This window comes from Schistocerca americana, chromosome 8 (genome assembly GCF_021461395.2).
Source record: "Schistocerca americana isolate TAMUIC-IGC-003095 chromosome 8, iqSchAmer2.1, whole genome shotgun sequence".
In the NCBI taxonomy this organism is placed as follows: Eukaryota; Metazoa; Arthropoda; class Insecta; order Orthoptera; family Acrididae; genus Schistocerca; species Schistocerca americana.
In genome coordinates, this window is record NC_060126.1 from 185,333,682 (window position 1) to 185,352,695 (window position 19,014).

At 40.1% G+C, this 19,014-nt stretch overlaps 1 protein-coding gene across 3 annotated transcripts in view; it reads right to left on the reverse strand.

The window, feature by feature from the left end:
• Positions 1-288: 288 nt before the first annotated feature.
• LOC124544774 (translation initiation factor eIF-2B subunit gamma) overlaps positions 289-19,014 on the reverse strand; it is a 54,893-nt gene continuing 36,167 nt past the window's right edge. For all 3 annotated transcript variants that reach the window (XM_047123454.1, XM_047123453.1, XM_047123452.1), the window contains exons 9-10: positions 957-1,060; positions 289-866 (exon numbers count right to left, since the gene is read on the reverse strand). In XM_047123454.1, coding sequence (XP_046979410.1) covers positions 814-866; positions 957-1,060 — 157 coding nt within the window. In that variant the 3' untranslated portion in view covers positions 289-813. The remainder of the gene's footprint in view (positions 867-956; positions 1,061-19,014) is intronic.

A 19,014-nucleotide genomic window follows, 5' to 3' on the forward strand; every position in this document is an offset into this window, starting at 1 on the left:
TGTGCTTTGGCTTGAATATTAGTTCAGGTGTTTCTTTTCCGGCACTCGATTATGGACTATGGCCTGACTTGCTTGACAGGGTAAAGTTAAAATAGATATTAAAGTTAAAATGATCATTATAAACTGAAAGCATCTTAAGCCTAAGATTAAAAAAAAACTTTAGAGCCACCACACCATACTACAGAAGTTACACAATAAGTCAGCTATTGTTCTTATATTCATAGACTTAAAGCAACTATTATAAATTATAAAAAGTGGCATACAGAGTGGAAAAAGTAACACCAGCTGTTTAAAAAGGATCAACAATGATTTATTTTAATTACAAGAAACAATAAAATAATACAAAAATTAATATCTTGGCAAAGTGCCATAATATAATGTAGCCACATTACTGGACTGAATAAGAGAAATGAACATACCAAACATCAGTTTTATATTATTTAAAAAAATAATATGGTGTTGACTTCTCTATGCACTGTTTCTCATGCAACACACATGCATTTGAAAAGCGACAATCCTGATAGTCGGACACAGAACATTTTTGCTGTCTGCGGGGTAGTTATGATCATCCCGTTCTCAATCCTGTTCTGATAAAAATCTGCTTACTTCCATAAATACGTATATAATTTCATATGACATTAATTTGAAAACATGAAATGTTCATTGCTCTTTACATACTGATCCCAACCTTTCACAAGTCACATATGTAATTATTCAAGTCGATTTCATGGTCCCAAAACATTGGCATTCATAAAATCTCCAAGTCGCAAAGAAACTGTCTCAACTTTATCTCATGTTACAAGTATACGATCTTCATATTTCCATCAGCCTCTTTGTATCTGTCAGTACTTCATTTGAGTGTTTTGCTAAAAAGAAAAAAGACAACATTGAAAATAAACACAAAACTGTGTATACAACATGTACAACAATAATTATATCTGAGAATGAGAACCTACCTTCTGCTTGAATGACTTGACTACTTCCCAGTAAACAGTCTTTAAGCTCAGACTGCTTACCAATCTTTACTCCATCACACAATATACAGTTTGACAGGCTGGACCTGCAGAAACCACACAGAAACATGTATATGTAACTATAGTTTTTAATAATAATAATCTTGTACAAAATTTTCTTAGTTGTCTAGATGCATAATCACGTCTGAGTGATAACTCAAGCTTTTGACTAACTTCTCTCAAAGTTGGCCAACTCTTAAATACAAAATACCACTAGTCTCAATTACTATATTCATCTCCTTGCAATACTGGCAGACAAAGTCATAAAAATGACAAGCAAACTGAAATGATTAACTGCTGTTATAAAAGTGTAAAGTACTGGAAAAAAAAACAGTTGTATAATGACCTGAAAAGTAGTACACATTTTCATCTTACAAACTATGTAAACACATGTAAAACTATGTTTAGAAGGATGCCAAATGAAGTAAAAGAAATGACACAAAAATTCTTTCTGAACCATACAAGTAAATCAAAGGAAGTATAATCAGTTGTGAAATCTGAACTTGGTGTCATAGTCAGCATTCCACAAATCTCCAAAATTAAGACAGGTGACAAGTCCATTGGAAATTCTTCAGAAGTATCACAATATTTCAATGAGTTTCTTACAAATGTATCAAAATCAGCTGTTGATGTACTTTACCTAGGCAATGTCAAACACTTTAGTTTGAATCAGGATAACAGCAAAGTTCGAACCAAATTTGAGCAAATTACAGTAAATGATGTAGAAAAAAAGTAGTATCATCCCTTAAAAATAAAAAATTCAACTGGATTGTATGAAACACCTATTAGAGTAATTAAAACAGTTCCTAGTGTTATATCAGGAGCCATATATGAAATACTGTACCAGTAATTCCCCCCCCCCCCCCCCCCCCCCCCATGAACCATGGACCTTGCCGTTGGTGGGGAGGCTTGCGTGCCTCAGCGATACAGATAGCCGTACCGTAGGTACAACCACAATGGAGGGGTATCTGTTGAGAGGCCAGACAAACGTGTGGTTCCTGAAGAGGGGCAGCAGCCTTTTCAGTAGTTGCAATGGCAACAGTCTGGATGATTGACTGATCTGGCCTTGTAACAATAACCAAAACAGCCTTGCTGTGCTGGTACTGCAAACGGCTGAAAGCAAGGGGAAACTACGGCCGTAATTTTTCCCGAGGGCATGCAGCTTTACTGTATGATTAAATGATGATGGCGTCCTCTTGGGTAAAATATTCCGGAGGTAAAATAGTCCCCCATTCGGATCTCCGGGTGGGGACTACTCAAGAGGATGCCTTTATCAGGAGAAAGAAAACTGGCGTTCTACGGATCGGAGCGTGGAATGTCAGGTCCCTTAATAGGGCAGGTAGGTTAGAAAATTTGAAGAGGGAAATGGATAGGTTAAAGTTAGATATAGTGGGAATTAGTGGAGTTCGGTGGCAGGAGGAACAAGACTTCTGGTCAGGTGACTACAGGGTTATAAACACAAAGTCAAATAGGGGTAATGCAGGAGCAGGTTTAATAATGAATAGGAAAATAGGAACGGGGGTAAGCTACTACAAACAGCTTAGTGAACGCATTATTGTGGCCAAGATAGATACAGAGCCCAGACCTACTACAGTAGTACAAGTTTATATGCCAACTAGCTCTGCAGATGACGAAGAAATTGAAGAAATGTATGATGAAATAAAAGAAATTATTCAGATAGTGAAGGGAGGCGAAAATTTAATAGTCATGGGTGACTGGAATTCGAGTGTAGGAAAAGGGAGAGAAGGAAACGTAGTAGGTGAATATGGATTGGGGCTAAGAAATGAAAGAGGAAGCCGACTGGTAGAATTTTGCACAGAGCACAACTTAATCATAGCTAACACTTGGTTTAAGAATCATGATAGAAGGTTGTATACATGGAAGAACCCTGGAGATACTAAAAGGTATCAGATAGATTATATAATGGTAAGACAGAGATTTAGGAACCAGGTTTTAAATTGTAAGACATTTCCAGGGGCAGATGCGGACTCTGACCACAATCTATTGGTTACGACCTGTAGATTAAAACTAAAGAAACTGCAAAAAGGTGGGAATTTAAGGAGATGGGACCTGGATAAACAGAAAGAACAGGATGTTGCACAGAGTTTCAGGGAGAGCATAAGGGGACAATTGACAGGAATGGGGGAAAGAAGTACAGTAGAAGAAGAATGGGTAGCTCTGAGGGATGAAGTAGTGTTGGCAGCAGAGGATCGAGTAGGTAAAAAGACAAGGACTAGTAGAAATCCTTGGGTAACAGAAGAAATATTGAATTTAATTGATGAAAGGAGAAAATATAAAAATGCAGTAAATGAAGCAGGCAAAAAGGAATACAAACGTCTCAAAAATGAGATCGACAGGAAGTGCAAAATGGCTAAGCAGGGATGGCTAGAGGACAAATGTAAGGATGTAGAGGCTTATCTCACTAGGGGCAAGATAGATACTGCCTACAGGAAAATTAAAGAGACCTTTGGAGATAAGAGAACCACTTGTATGAACATCAAGAGCTCAGGTGGAAACCCAGTTCTAAGCAAAGAAGGGAAAGCAGAAAGGTGGAAGCAGTATATAGAGGGTCTATACAAGGGCAATGTACTTGAGGACAATATTATGGAAATAGAAGAGGATGTAGATGAAGATGAAATGGGAGATACTATACTGCGTGAACAGTTTGACACAGCACTGAAAGACCTGAGTCGAAACAAGGCCCCCGGAGTAGACAACATTCCATTGGAGCTACTGACGGCCTTGGGAGAGCCAGTCCTGACAAAACTCTACCATCTGGTGAGCAAGATGTATGAAACAGGCGAAATACCCTCAGACTTCAAGAAGAATATAATAATTCCAATCCCAAAGAAAGCAGGTGTTGACAGATGTGAGAAATACCGAACAATCAGTTTAATAAGCCACAGCTGCAAAATACTAACACGAATTCTTTACAGACGAATGGAAAAACTAGTAGAAGCCGACCTCGGGGAAGATCAGTTTGGATTCCGTAGAAATACTGGAACACGTGAGGCAATACTGACCTTACGACTTATCTTAGAAGAAAGATTAAGGAAAGGCAAACCTACGTTTCTAGCATTTGTAGACTTAGAGAAAGCTTTTGACAATGTTGACTGGAACACTCTCTTTCAAATTCTAAAGGCGGCAGGGGTAAAATGCAGAGAGCAAAAGGCTATTTACAATTTGTACAGAAACCAGATGGCAGTTATAAGAGTCGAGGGACATGAAAGGGAAGCAGTGGTTGGGAAGGGAGTAAGACAGGGGTGTAGCCTCTCCCCGATGTTATTCAATCTGTATATTGAGCAAGCAGTAAAGGAAACAAAAGAAAAATTCGGAGTAGGTATTAAAATCCATGGAGAAGAAATAAAAACTTTGAGGTTTGCCGATGACATTGTAATTCTGTCAGAGACAGCAAAGGACTTGGAAGAGCAGTTGAACGGAATGGATGGTGTCTTGAAGGGAGGATATAAGATGAACATCAACAAAAGCAAAACGAGGATAATGGAATGTAGTCGAATTAAGTCGGGTGATGCTGAGGGTATTAGATTAGGAAATGAGACACTTAAAGTAGTAAAGGAGTTTTGCTATTTGGGGAGCAAAATAACTGATGATGGTCGAAGTAGAGAGGATATAAAATGTAGACTAGCAATGGCAAGGAAAGCGTTTCTGAAGAAGAGAAATTTGTTAACATCGAGTATAGATTTCAGTGTCAGGAAGTCATTTCTGAAAGTATTTGTATGAAGTGAAACATGGACGGCAAATAGTTTGGACAAGAAGAGAATAGAAGCTTTCGAAATGTGGTGCTACAGAAGAATGCTGAAGATTAGATGGGTAGATCACATAACTAATGAGGAGGTACTGAATAGGATTGGGGAGAAGAGGAGTTTGTGGCACAACTTGACCAGAAGAAGGGATCGGTTGGTAGGACATGTTCTGAGGCATCATGGGATCACCAATTTAGTATTGGAGGGCAGCTTGGAGGGTAAAAATCGTAGTGGAGACCAAGAGATGAATACACTAAGCAGATTCAGAAGGATGTAGGTTGCAGTAGGTACTGGGAGATGAAGAAGCTTGCACAGGATAGAGTAGCATGGAGAGCTGCATCAAACCAGTCTCAGGACTGAAGACCACAACAACAACAAAAACAACCAGTAATTTGAAGAAGAATGCTTCCCACATGTTTAAAAGTATGCACTAGTAAAGCCATTGTTCAGTGAAGGCAGAAAGAAAGATGTATACTGACCAGTACATCTAATCCCAATATTATCAAAAGTATTCAAAAAAGTGTTGCAATCCAAAGACAAAATTTCACAGTGAAATCCAATAAGATCACATTAAATCACTTCAGCTTCCAGAAAGGGACAAGTACAATATGTGCCATCAACAGACTTGCTGAGAAGATTTGCTTATCTCTGGGCAAATCCTGAAGAGTCACACGAATTTTATGTGAGATTCTGAAGGCTTTCGATTGTATAAACAACTCTCTACTGTTCCACAAATTATACTATGGAAAATCCAGAATAGAATGTAATAATATTATGAAAATGATAGTTGCTACTCACAATATAGTGAAGATACTAAGTCACAGATAGGCACAACAATAAGACTACCACAAAATGAGCTTTAAACCAACAAGGCCTTTGTCAAAAATAGATCACACAGACACACACACACACACACACACACACACACACACACACACACACACACACACACAAATGCATCTCACAGACACATGACCGCAGTCTCTGGCAGTTGAAGCCAGACTACGAGCAGCAGCGCATGATGGGAGAGGCAACCAGGTGGGGGTAAGGAGGAGGAGGCTGGGATGGGGAGGAAGAGAGAGGTGAAAAACATTAAAGTGCTGCTAGTGGGAGCATTCAGGGACAAGGTGGAGAGATGGTAGGGCAGATAGATGCAGTCGGGAGGTTAGGTGGAGGGCAGAGGAGAGAGGGAGGGGGGGGGGGGGCATCAGAAAAGGAGAAATGTAAAAAGACTGGGTGCATTGGTGAAATAGAGGGCTGTGCAGTGCTGGAATGGGGACAGGGAAGGGGCTAGATGGGTAAGGACAGTGATTAACAAAAATTGAGAGCAGGAGGGTTAGGGGAATGTAGGATATATTGCAGGGAGAGTTCCCAACAGAGCAATTGGTGGGAAGGATCCAGATGGCATAGGCTGTGAAGCAGTCGTTGAAATGAGTGTCGTGTTGTGTGGCATGCTGAGCAACAGGGTGGTCCATTCGTTTCTTGCCCACAGTTTATCGGTGGCCATTCATGCTGTCATACAGCTTGTTTGTTGCTAGGTCCACATACAATGCAGCACAGTGGTTACAGCTTAGCTTAGAAATCACATGACTGGTTTCATGGGCAGCCCTGCCTTTGATGGGGTAGGTGATGTTTGTGACCAGACAGGAGTGGGTGGTGGTGGGAGAATGCACAGGGCAGTTCTTGTATCTGCATGTATTACAGGGATAAGAGCCATGAGCCAAGCCATTGGGAGCAGGGGTTGTGTAGGCTCGGGTGGGTGGCGGAATGCCACTGTGGGAGGGGTGGGAAGGATAGAGGGTAGGACATTTCTCATTTTCAGGGCATGACGAGAGGTAGTCAAAAATCCAGTACAGAATGTATTTCAGTTGCTCCAGTACTAGGTGGCACTGAGTCACAAGGGGAATGCTCCTCAGTGGCCGTATAGTGGAACTTTTGGAGGTGGTGAATAACTGGAAAGATAAGGTGTGGGAGATCTGTTTTTGTACAAGGCTTTACTGAGGCCTTCAAGGACCATAATTATATAGTCTGTAAAGGCCTCAGTAAGACCCTTGATATATTTAAAGAGGAACTGCTCATCACTGCGGATGCAATGGCCATGGGTGGTTAGACTGTGTGTGGAAGGGACTTCTTGGTATGGAATGGGTGGCAGCTGTCGAAGTGGAGGTATTGCTGGTGGTTGGTAGGTTTGATATGGAGAGGTACTGATTTAGCCATGTTTGAGGTGGAGGCCAACACGAGAAGGTGACTTGTTAGGTTGAGCAGGACCAGGAGAAGCAAATGGGGTGGTAGGTGTTGAGGTTCTGGAGGAATGTGGATAGGATGTCCTCACCCTTGATCTACATCATGAAGATGTCATCGGTGAATCTGAACCAGGTGAGGGGTTAGGATTCTGAGTGTTTGGGAAGGAGTCCTTCGGATGCCCCGTGAATAAGTTGGCAAAGGATGGTGCCATGCAAGTGCCCCTAGCTGTGCCTGGTTCGTTTGTTGGTAATGGCTTCAGAGGAGAAGTAATTTTGAGTGAGGATGTAGCTTGTCATAGTGACTATGAAGGATGTTGTTGGCTTGGTATCCATTGGGCATCAGGAATGGTAGTGTTCAACACCAGTAACCCCATAGGCATTAGGGCTGTTAGTGTAAACAGAGGTGGCATCAATAGTGACAAGTATGGCACTGTATGTTAAAGGAACAGGAACTATGGAGAGTTGGTGGAGTAAATGGTTGGTATCTTTCACATAGGAGGATAGGTTGTGGGTAATAAGCTAAAGGGGTTGGTCTACGAGAGCAGAGATGCTCTCAGCGCGGGCACAGTAACTGGCCACAATGGGGCATCCAGGGTTGTTGGGTTTATGGACTTCAGGAAGCATTTAAAAGGTAGAAGTGCAGCGAGTGGTAGGGGTGAGGACAGAGATGGACTCTGTGGAAAGGTTCTGGGACAGACCTAAGGATTTTAGGAGAAACTGAGGATCCTGCTGGATTTCTAGAACAGGATCACTGTGGCAGTGTTTGTGGGTGGGTCAATCTGACAGCTGGCAGAGTCCTTGTGCCATGTAATCCTTTGATTCAATACAACAGTGGTGCAGCCTTTGTCAGCAGGTAGGATTATAAGAGTGGAATCAGTTTTTAGGTGGTGAATTGTGCTTTTTTCTGTGGATGTAAAGTTAGTTTTCATGTTGAGGGATTTGGGGATGATGGTGAGGCACAGTTAGATGTAAAAAAAATTCTAGAAAGTTAACAGAGGGTGATCTGGGGGCAGTGGAGGTGGATCACGGTTGGGTGCTTCCTAAAGTCCATAAACCCAACCACCTAGCCAGTTACTGTGCCCCTATTGAGAGAACCTCTGCTCTTATAGACCAATACCTTTGGCCTATTACCCACAACCTACCCTCTTATATAAAGATACCAACCATTTCCTCCACCGAATCTCAACAGTTCCTGTTCCTTTACCACATGGTGCCCTGCTTGTCACTACTCATGCCACTTCCTTTTGCACTACCATCCCTAATGCCATGGCCTTTCCACTATTGGACAGTACCTTTCCCAACATCCAATGGATTCCAAACCAACAACCTCCTTCCTAGTCGCCATGACCAACTATCATCCTCAGCCACAATTACTTCTCCTTTGAAGGCATTACCTACAAACAAATCCACGGTAAGGATATGAACACCTGCATGGCACCATCCTATGCCAACCAATTTCATGGGCCATCTAGAGGAATCATTCCAAAACACCCAAACCCTAAACCCCTCACCTGGTTCACATTCATTGATGACATCTTCATGACTTGGATTGTGGGTGAGGACACCATATCCACATTCCTGAAGCACCTCAACACCTACCCCATTAGGCTCACCTGGTCCTACTCAATCCGACAAGCCACTTTCCTCAAAGTTGAACTCCAACTCACAGATGGCTACATCAGTACCTCTGCCCATATCAAACCTACCAACCACCAGCAGTACCTCCACTTCGACAGCTGCCACCTATTGCATACCAAGAAGTCCCATCCACTCAGCCTAGCCACCCATGGCCATTGCATCTGCAATGATGAGGGGTTCCTCTCGAAATATACCAAGGGTCTTACTGAGGCCTTTACAGACCATAATTATCCCTTGAACCTTGTACAAAAACAGTCACCCACTACTTCCCAAAGTCTCACGACACATCCACAGAGCAGCATTACACTCAGTACCATCCAGGACTGTAGTAACTGAATTACATTCTCCACAATGGTTTTGACATCACTCGCCGTGCCCTGAAATGAGAAATGTCCTAATCACTATCCTTCCTGCCCCTCCCGGCGGCATTCTGCTGCTCACTGAAGCTACACAACATCCTCATCCATGCCTACACAACCCCTGCACCCAACACCTTGCTTCATGACATTTATCCCTGTAATAGATCTAGATACAAGACCTGTCCCATACATCCTTCCACCACCACCACCACCACCACCACCACCCACTCCAGTCTAGTCACAAACATCACCTATCCCATCAAAGGCAGGGCTGCCCGTGAAACCAGTCATGTGATCTACAACAGGGTGTATACGTGGACGAAGATTTCCCGGTTAAAAATACACTTTCTCCTGGATGAAAATACACTTTTTTCATGTTAAGTAACAATACTCTTCCTCGGAACTGTAAAACTTATCAATTCTTTCAATGGTTGTGGCTTTATATACCGGCGTAGAATTTCCCTGCACATTAGAAAACTTAGGGAAAAAAACACGTTTTGAAAAGTTGTCTGATGTGCAGCACCATGTACACTGCATATTTTCGTATTACAAAAGTATAAATTCGAATTCAAAATCGAGATTGCGATGCGCTGTTTTAAGCCAGTCGCAGCTCGTGTCAAGCCATCTCACCAGCCGATGACAGAGAATATTCAGAGCATAGGACACGTGATGTAGTCAGCCAATAGCAACATCACTGTTCAGTAGTGCGAACACACAAATAGGAAAAGGTAATTGTTTAACTTAATATACATAATGTTGCCTCTGCCTGGCACTTAAGTGTGACTTGCAGAGTAACCATGTAGATGTAGATGTATAATATTGGTCTGTAAGATTAATAAGCTGCAAGGGAAGCTAAGCTTTCACACATAATGTTGATATTTTTTGCGCGTGTTACGCTTTAAGATACATCACACAGATGTGCTACTAAAATTTTTAACGACGACATAAACGTCTGATCTTCTGGGCTAGAAAATATTCTAAATGGTCATCCTCAAAGATTTGATTTTTGAATGGGAGTCAAACGCTCTATGATTTAAGTAATTCATCAGACATTCGTGCACAGCGTTCATCTTGCATAAAAGGAAATTTACTTTGAAAGTAATGCTTTTCAAACAACCATTCAGAATATTTTCCCGCGACCTGTTAGAAACAGATTTGCATCAGCAGTTGCCAGAGCGTTGCCGCACTTGCACAGCTACGATGGCGTAGGAAGCCCATATGTTCGTACGTCTAAAACATTAAAACATCTTAAATTATGTCATAAAAGAAACAAGACATTAGAGGATACTCCAAGAGCACGGGAATTTTGTGGACACATACTAAAATGCATAATTCGGTTTAAAGTGCACATTCGTATGTCCAGATTCAGATGTAAATTTTCTTGGAGTACCAGTGCTGTATTATCTCAAGTTTGGTTCTTTATATATTATGGCATAATTTGGAGTAGGAATTAAAATCCATGGAGAAGACATAAAAACTTTGAGGTTCGCCGATGACATTGTAATTCTGTCAGAGACAGCAAAGGACTTGGAAGAGCAGTTGAATGGAATGGACAGTGTCTTGAAAGGAGGGTATAAGATGAACATCAACAAAAGCAAAACGAAGATAATGGAATGTAGTCGAATTAAGTCGGGTGATGCTGAGGGAATTAGATTAAGAAATGAGACACTTAAAGTAGTAAAGGAGTTTTGCTATTTGGGGAGCAAAATAACTGATGATGGTCAAAGTAGAGAGGATATAAAATGTAGACTGGCAATGGCAAGGAAAGCATTTCTGAAGACGTGAAATTTGTTAACATCGAGTATAGATTTAAGTGTGAGGAAGTCGTTTCTGAAAGTATTTGTGTGGAGTGTAGCCATGCATGGAAGTGAAACGTGGACAAAAAATAGTTTAGACAAGAAGAGAATAGAAGGTTTCGAAATGTGGTGCTACAGAAGAATGCTGAAGATAAGTTGGGTAGATCACATAACTAATGAAGAGGTATTGAATAGAATTGGGGAGAAGAGAAATTTGTGGCACAACTTGTCTAGAAGAAGGGATCGGTTGGTAGGACATGTTCTGAGGCATCATGGGATCACCAATTTAGTATTGGAGGGCAGCATGGAGGGTAAAAATCGTAGAGGGAGACCAAGAGATGAATACACTAAGCAGATTCAGAAGGATGTAGATTGCACTAGGTACTGGGAGATGAAGAATCTCGCACAGGATAGAGTAGCATGGAGAGCTGCATCAAACCAGTCTCTGGACTGAATACAACAACAACAACAACAATGCCATACTTGCTAGAAGATGAAAACTTGAACTTGAAATATAGCGAACAGTTGAAACTAGCCAATAGTGTGGAATTAAACACTTCAAATAAATTGATTGCTTTAGCAGAAAAGATTAATAAAAGTCAAATTTCTTTAAAAAACCGACAAAAAATAACTTCATTGTTCTGCAAGGTGATTAACACTTGACTGTCAGAAAGGTAGAAACAAAATAAAATCTGAAACAAATAACATATTTTGATGATGATGATGAGGTCCCATACTCCGAGGAGCATAGGGGACGATTCAGGAGACCCTTCAATAATTAAGTGAATGTATTTTAATTCACTTGATAGCTCCCAGCCGCAGAAATCCGTTTTGTTTTCATTTGATGTGAGAGCAACAAACGAAGAGGAAACAGCAAAACCACTTAACATAAACACGGGAGACTACCACCTCCCCACTACAGCTCAGACTGCTCTGTGCATCAGCTCCGGATCTATATTATTTCTGAACTGCGGCAATATTAGATAGTGGCGCTCCCCCTCCCTCAAGCATTTGAGGTAGGACACCAAAAATTTAAAAAATCGACTTTTCAAAAATATCTTCATTTTGTAGCTCACATCTTTCTGAAGAGTCTGATACACAAAACATATATGTTCGAGGGAACGTAAGACACGTTATTTGGTCGTAAGTGTGCTGAAGTGCAGTGTCACGCCTCTTCACACAGCATTCTTCCATCACACGCCTCTGTATTTCGCTCTGTGGAATTCAAACATGTAATATTTTGTGAAGGGTGGCATCAAACTATACTTAGGCCAGTGGAAATTAAAATCTCCTGTGGTGCTTATCCTGCTCCCAGTCGGCCGGTGTGACAGCCTGCCCCTCTTTAAAAAATAAATAAATAAACAAATAAAAAATATCTTGCAATTAATAGTGAATGGGATTATTTGTAATCGGGAGAACAAGAACTGATCAGAAAATTTGCACTTTGTACTGCCTATTATCTAATAACTTGCTGTTTTGTGTGACATAAAATTAAATACAGGACACATAAAACAAGTAAAGACAAGAGACAAGCAAGACAGTATACATTTCTTCAATCTTTAAGTCCTAGCTTTTTTTTCTCTCTATCTTGCCACAGCTTTATGTGGTGTACTTTCCTTTCTGGGAAAGAATCTATTACCTCATCAAAGTTCGTGAACGTTTTGCTACATAAAAAATGAAATGTCGTTGTCTAATACTAGAAAAGCTGTTAATACAAATAGTACCTAAGACTGGTGTGGTTTTCCGATCTGATTACGTGTATTTTGTCACTGTCTGCTAGATAAAACGAAATAAGCCCACCTAATATTGCAACAATTGTTACACACACCAAATAAACAAGATTGTTTTGCCACAAATAGTCATCTTTATAACATGACAGAATATAATTCGCGAAGTACCAATATCATATGTCTACCAGGCCTTCTAAAAGCAAAAAATTTTATGTTAGGAAATAGTTTCACGTTTCATTCATAGTCTCTAGCTTCTGACGCATGAGATCGAAGAGTAGTAGTACGAAATTTTTATATAAATTTGGAATCGTCATATTCTTCCGTAATTTGTGTGAGTCCCCATTTCTCCTCCTTCCTCTGTCTAACAAACAATCTTGTCATCACTAATTCTGTAACTATTCCTGCCAGTGTCAAAACTTATTCTCTGGTTAACTTCACTAACCCTACCACAATCACCGGTTTAATATCCCGCATTTATTCTCCGGTTAGGCGTTATTACCTGTTCATACAACATGTTTTCCGCGCTACTCCCACAATAGAACTTTAGCGGCTGCTAGCTGGGGACTGTATAACTGGCCCTTAGTAGTGTAGCGGTCTGGCCAAAAATTTTCTGTCAAAATTTCATTCTCTTGGATACACGGAGAAGACAATACATATTCCTGTTAGTCATTTATTTCCACTCTGGTAGTCTGAATCTATGGATTTTGCTAGTAATTATAACAACGCTGATCATTTGCAAACCCAGTCAACTATATAAACAGCGATTGGCATTCACCCGTCCGGCTTTATTCTGCTCAGCTCGTATAGACCCGTCCGCTTTTGTCTGCAGGTAAGTTTACTTCTACATGGGCGGGGATTCCCCTGCCAGAGACATCAAGTACACTATGCACGAATTCAAAAATCAACTTATGATTCATTCAGAAATCAACTTACAATTTGTTCAAAAACCAACAGGGATGCGTTCAAAATGATATGAGTTATCGATAGACCAACATACGCTGGATGCCAGGCGCTTTGTGAATGTGGAACAAGATCTTTTTTCTCGATAATATGAATTTGGCGGCCCCACCCCCCCCCCCCCCCCCCCCGCCCCCCTCCCGAAACGCCCAGGGCAGGTACCCCTGTTTGCCCCCGCCCCCTAGTTCCGGGCCTGTTGCACATATGTGAATCTGATGGCTTAGACACACCAGTGAAATTTTTCTGGATAGCTTCTGGCTGCTTGCTGCTTTTGCTTATACAGCTAACTGCCACACTTCTGTAGACAGAAGCGGGATAAGGTACTACCACAGTCTATGTTAGACTGTCGTACTACTCATATGCAACTAAACTACACATGCGCATATGCTCACTTGCAACCACTCAAATGAATCTAATATAAACAGTTGTGACGTCACGCTCATCGGAGGCAATTTGTTGTTATGAAGCATTGCATAGTCTTCCTAACACCTTTGACACATTTTGCTGTTGGCAGATGCTTGTATGAGCACTGTGTTTTGTTGTTGTATATGGTTCATTTCCTTTGAAACTTAAGTTTCTTTTTTTTTTCCTCTCTCATTCTTGTTTTATTGCTGCAGTATTATTCTGCAGTAGTGAGATACAGTAATATTCTTTGTTAGAGTACTAGTTCTTACCAGTTAGTTACAAAAATTTAACTGAAAACTAAAACAACGAAAAATTCCCGGAATTCTAAAAAAATTCCTGAGTTTTTCCCGCTTTTCTCCCAGATGAAAAAATTCCCGGGTTTTTCCTAGATCACCCGGTTGTCCCGGGTGGTATACACCCTGTACAAGCTAAACTGCAACCACTGTGCTGCACTGTAAGTGGGGCATGGCAACAAACAAGCTGCCTTAACTCATAAATGGCCACTGACAAACTGTGGCCGAGAAACGACTTGACCATCCTGTTGCTGAGCATGCCGCCAAACACAACGTTTATTTCAATGACTGCTTCACAGCCTGCACCATCTGGAACCTTCTCACCAACACCAGATTTTCTGAATTGTGCTGGTGGGAACTCTTGCTGCCATATATCCTACATCCCCCTAACCTTCGTGCTCTCAACTTTCTTTAAACACTGTCCTTACCCATCTAGCCCCTTCCCTGTTCCCATTCCAGCATTACACAATCCTCTACTCCACCAACGCAACCAGTCTTTTTACTTCTCTATCCCCCCTCCCCTCTCTGCCTAGCATCCGTTAACCTCCCGACTGTGCCTATCTGCCCTACCCTCTCTGAACGTTGTCCCTGCACACTCCCATTAGCAGCACTTTACTGTCCCCTACCCCCACCTTTCTATCCCTCCTCCTCCCCACCTCAGCCGCCTCCTTATCCCCACCTGGTTGCCTCTCCCATCATTCACCGCTGCTCATGGTCTGGCTTCAGCTGCCAGAGACTATGGTCAGGTATGTGTGAATTGTGTTTTTTGTCTATTCTTGACAGAGGCCTTGTCAGCCGAAAGCTCATTTTGTGACAGCCTTTTTGTTGTGTCTATCTGCAACTCAGCATCTCCAATATAAGGCAAGTAGAAAGATATGGAATAAACAGTAGTGCTTTGAACTGGTTCAAATCTCTATATGTAAAAGGTAATGGCCTGACTGACTGACTGACTGACTGACTGACTGACCAACTCACTCATTCGCACATCATCACCCAAGCCCAAACTGCTAAGGATAGAAACTTGAAATTTGGAGAAGGCATGGATCTTACACTGAAATATTATTTATGAAGCAATTTTTCAAAATTCCATCCCTAAGGAGTTGAAATACAGGATGCTGGCTGCTTGCTGCTGTTGCTTGTATGGCTAACAGCCACACTTCTGTAGCCAAAAGCGGAAGAAAGTATTACTCATATGCAACTCAACTGCTCAAATGAATCTAATGTTAACAGCTGTGACGTCACGCTCATTGGAGGCAATTTGTTGTTATGAAGTATTGCATAGTCTTCCTTTAACAAATTTTTCTGTTGGCAGATGCTAGTATGAGCACTGTGTCTTGTTGTTGTATATACCGCATTTCCTTTGCAACTTAGGTTTAATTTTCTTTTTTTTTCTTCTCTCATTCATGTTTTATTGGTGCAGTGTTATTCTGCAACAGCGAGATACAATAACATCCTTTGTTAGAGTATTGATTCTTACCAGTCAAATTACAAAAATTTAACTGAAAACTAAAAATGTGAAAAATTCCCAAAATTCTAAAAAATTTCCCTGGTTTATCTCCTGGACAAAAAAAATCCCGAGTTTTTCCCAGATCTCCCTGTTGTCCCGGGTCGTATACACCCTGATTACTGAATCTAAATCTATGAAAATTTGTTTTTGTCTTCTCTGTTAGAAATTAAACACACACGTATCACTGTTTATGGAAATTCAACCCCTAATGGAGTGAAACAGGGATAGACTGATCCACTGAATCAATTATCATCCAGCCCAAACCACTTAAGTATAGAAACTTGAAATTCAGAGAGGGTGGGAATCTTACACTGTAGGCATCATTTAAGAATGGATTGTCCAAAATTCCACTTCTAACGGGATGAAATAGGGGATGCAAGGCTTTTTAAAAGTATTTCACTATTCAGGGAATTCTGAAGTTAGAATTACGAAAACTGGTATTTGGGTTCTCAGTCAGAAAATAAAAAAATATGTGTTTCAGCATTTTTGGAAATTCAGCCACAAAGGGGTAAAATAGTGGGTGAAAACTTTTTTTGAAAATAAAAAATTGCAAAAGAACTACTAAAGGATTTTTAAGGCTACACTTATAACAACTGGTACTTGACTTCTCAGTTATAAGTGCAAATATATGTGTTTCAGTGTTTCTGGAAGTTCAACCTCTAAGGGAGTGCAACAGACTATGAAAATGTCTAATAAAATATTTTGTTACATTAAAAAATATAAAGTTAAATTTATGAAAAGTGGTATTTCACTTCTCGATTAGAAATGAAGAAATATTTGTTATGGAATGATAGTTGCTATGAAAATATCCCCACAAGAATGCAAACAGCATGATTAAGAAAAACCTAGGACTCCAGCTACCAGAATCACTTTTTAGTCAGGAGTACATTCAGAAAAGATCATGCTTATATGGCCTTAATTAGCATGAAAAGTTTAGAAGGAGTTGCAATTTGTGAACAATATAAAAATTCAATTAAATACGAACAAAAAAATAAAAAGAAAAGCCCTGCAGGCCATATAGGCTAAGTGAGCAAAGCAACGGGTGCTAAGCTAATCATATATAACAGATAGAAAGCAAGTAGTAGTTGTAACATCAGGTACAGGAAACTATTTCTCAGAATGATAATTATTTCACAAAAAGTACCACAAGATTCCATTTTAGGCCTAATTCTGTTTTTATCTTATATAAATGATTTACCTCTAAATATAACACCCTATTCAATTTTATTTACAGATGACACACATGTAGTCACTGAAAGTGAGACACATAACAAATTTCCCAAAGCGTCATTGACATTATAAATAGTTTAAAACATTGGTTTGATGCAAACTGATCACAATAAAACATGACAGAGAACCAACTAACACAGATGAAAACCAAACAATCAAAATTATGTAACTTCCAAATTACCCATAAAAATCAGGAACTTAGGGAAGCAGATTCTGTCAAATTCCTGGGGATATTTCTAGAAAAAAAATGTCTCCTGGTCTTCTTGTATAAGCTACCTGGCAAACAAGCCAGTCTCACATTCACAATGACAATATTGCCCAATGCAAGTGACACGAACACTAGGAAAGTTGTTTACCAAAGCTATTTTGAATCTATTTTATGAGATGGAATTTTAAGATCTGGAGGAATGCAAGTACTGTAAATAGGCTATTACTGGTTGAAAAAACTATTTTTAGAAATATGTGTAATATTATGTCTACAGATACATGCCAACCTCTATTCATGGAGATAAGAATTTTAACTATTCCATGTATTTACATTTATTAATTGTTTGTCTTTATACATACCCATCCAGAATTATTTATAGGAATCCAATTTCAACGTACGTAGCACACAATAGGACATGGCTATGAAAATTTATAACAAATTAAAAGTCAAAAACTTTCACAATATACTACTAGGTTTACTGAAGATAAAATCTTATGCCATCCTAGAGCAAAAATGTTGTTATTCAGAATATGGATCCCCAACAGGGCATTTTTGATTATCCACAGCTGTATGAAATACTTCAAAATTTATTTCCTGACTGCAAAGTCCTATAAATCAGCTGTATTAGTGTAGATCTACTAACCAATAGTGACACATGAAAATTTGTGCTGGATGGGGACTCAAACCCAGATTTCCTGCTTATTGCGAGGAGTCGCCCTAACCACTGCAGCTATCCGTGCACGCTCATGAAGTGGTTAAGGCAACCACTCACAATAAGTGGGAAATCTGGGTTTGAGACCTAGTCTGGCACAGATTTCCAGATTGACTATTGGACAGTAGATCTATCTAAGCCAATGTCAAGGAATTCATGGCCAGTAAATAAATTTTTAAGAATAATTATTCAGTGTTGCAATTTTTAAATGATGATAAAGATTTCTATGTAAAGTACTGTAGTAAACTTGTATTGATGTTTGTAAATTAAGATGAATTTTAGGTTTCTTTTAACACATTGTCTGTATCTCAGTTACATTATTGATATTGATGAGTCTCTTGAACATTAAATCAATAATTTATGTATGAACTTAATGAGATAATAAGATTCTGATTCTGGAGTAAAGGTAAACACCTCACCATATAGTTAAGTCTTTGAGTGGATGATAGGCACATATAAAAGACCAAAAACATTGCTAAGCTTTTGAGTAATTTTCAGAACTAATTGTTAATGTAGAAAACACACACAGAGAGAGAGAGAGAGAGAGAGAGAGAACCAGGAATGCAAGTGAAGACCTGGTGTAGCAGAGGATGCCTGAGAGGCAGGAGGGAAAGGTACAGCAAGTGCATGGGATGCAAATGTATGATCAGTAAGTTTGATGTGGCACAGGCAGAGGGAATATCATGAGGTACACAGCAAAATGACTGGGCGGTCTGGGAAGTGTAGATGTAATAGATGAAAAAGGAGACTGCAGAGAGTAAAGTGAGAGTGTAGAGTCAGTGAAGTGAGGCATGCCCACAGAGGTGGAGTTTTTGTGAAACATGGGATAGCAGATATTGAAATCAAGATGACTGTGTGCAAGGATGCATTGTAAAAACAATTTACATCTTCACAATTTGTAGAAGTTGTGGCCTGGGGAGGGGTAGGTTCCTGAGTCCATGGTTTTGGTTGTGGGGTAGCCAATGAAGTCAAGCATATTGTGTGCAACAGTGTGTTCTACCACTGGGTAGTCAATTCTGATATTAACCACAGTTTTCATGTGGCTGTTCATTTGGATGGACATTTGGACAATGGTCATGCTCACATAAAAGATGTGCAAAATTTCTAACAGAGAGAGTATACAACATAACTGCTTTCATAGGTGACCCTTCTTTTGATA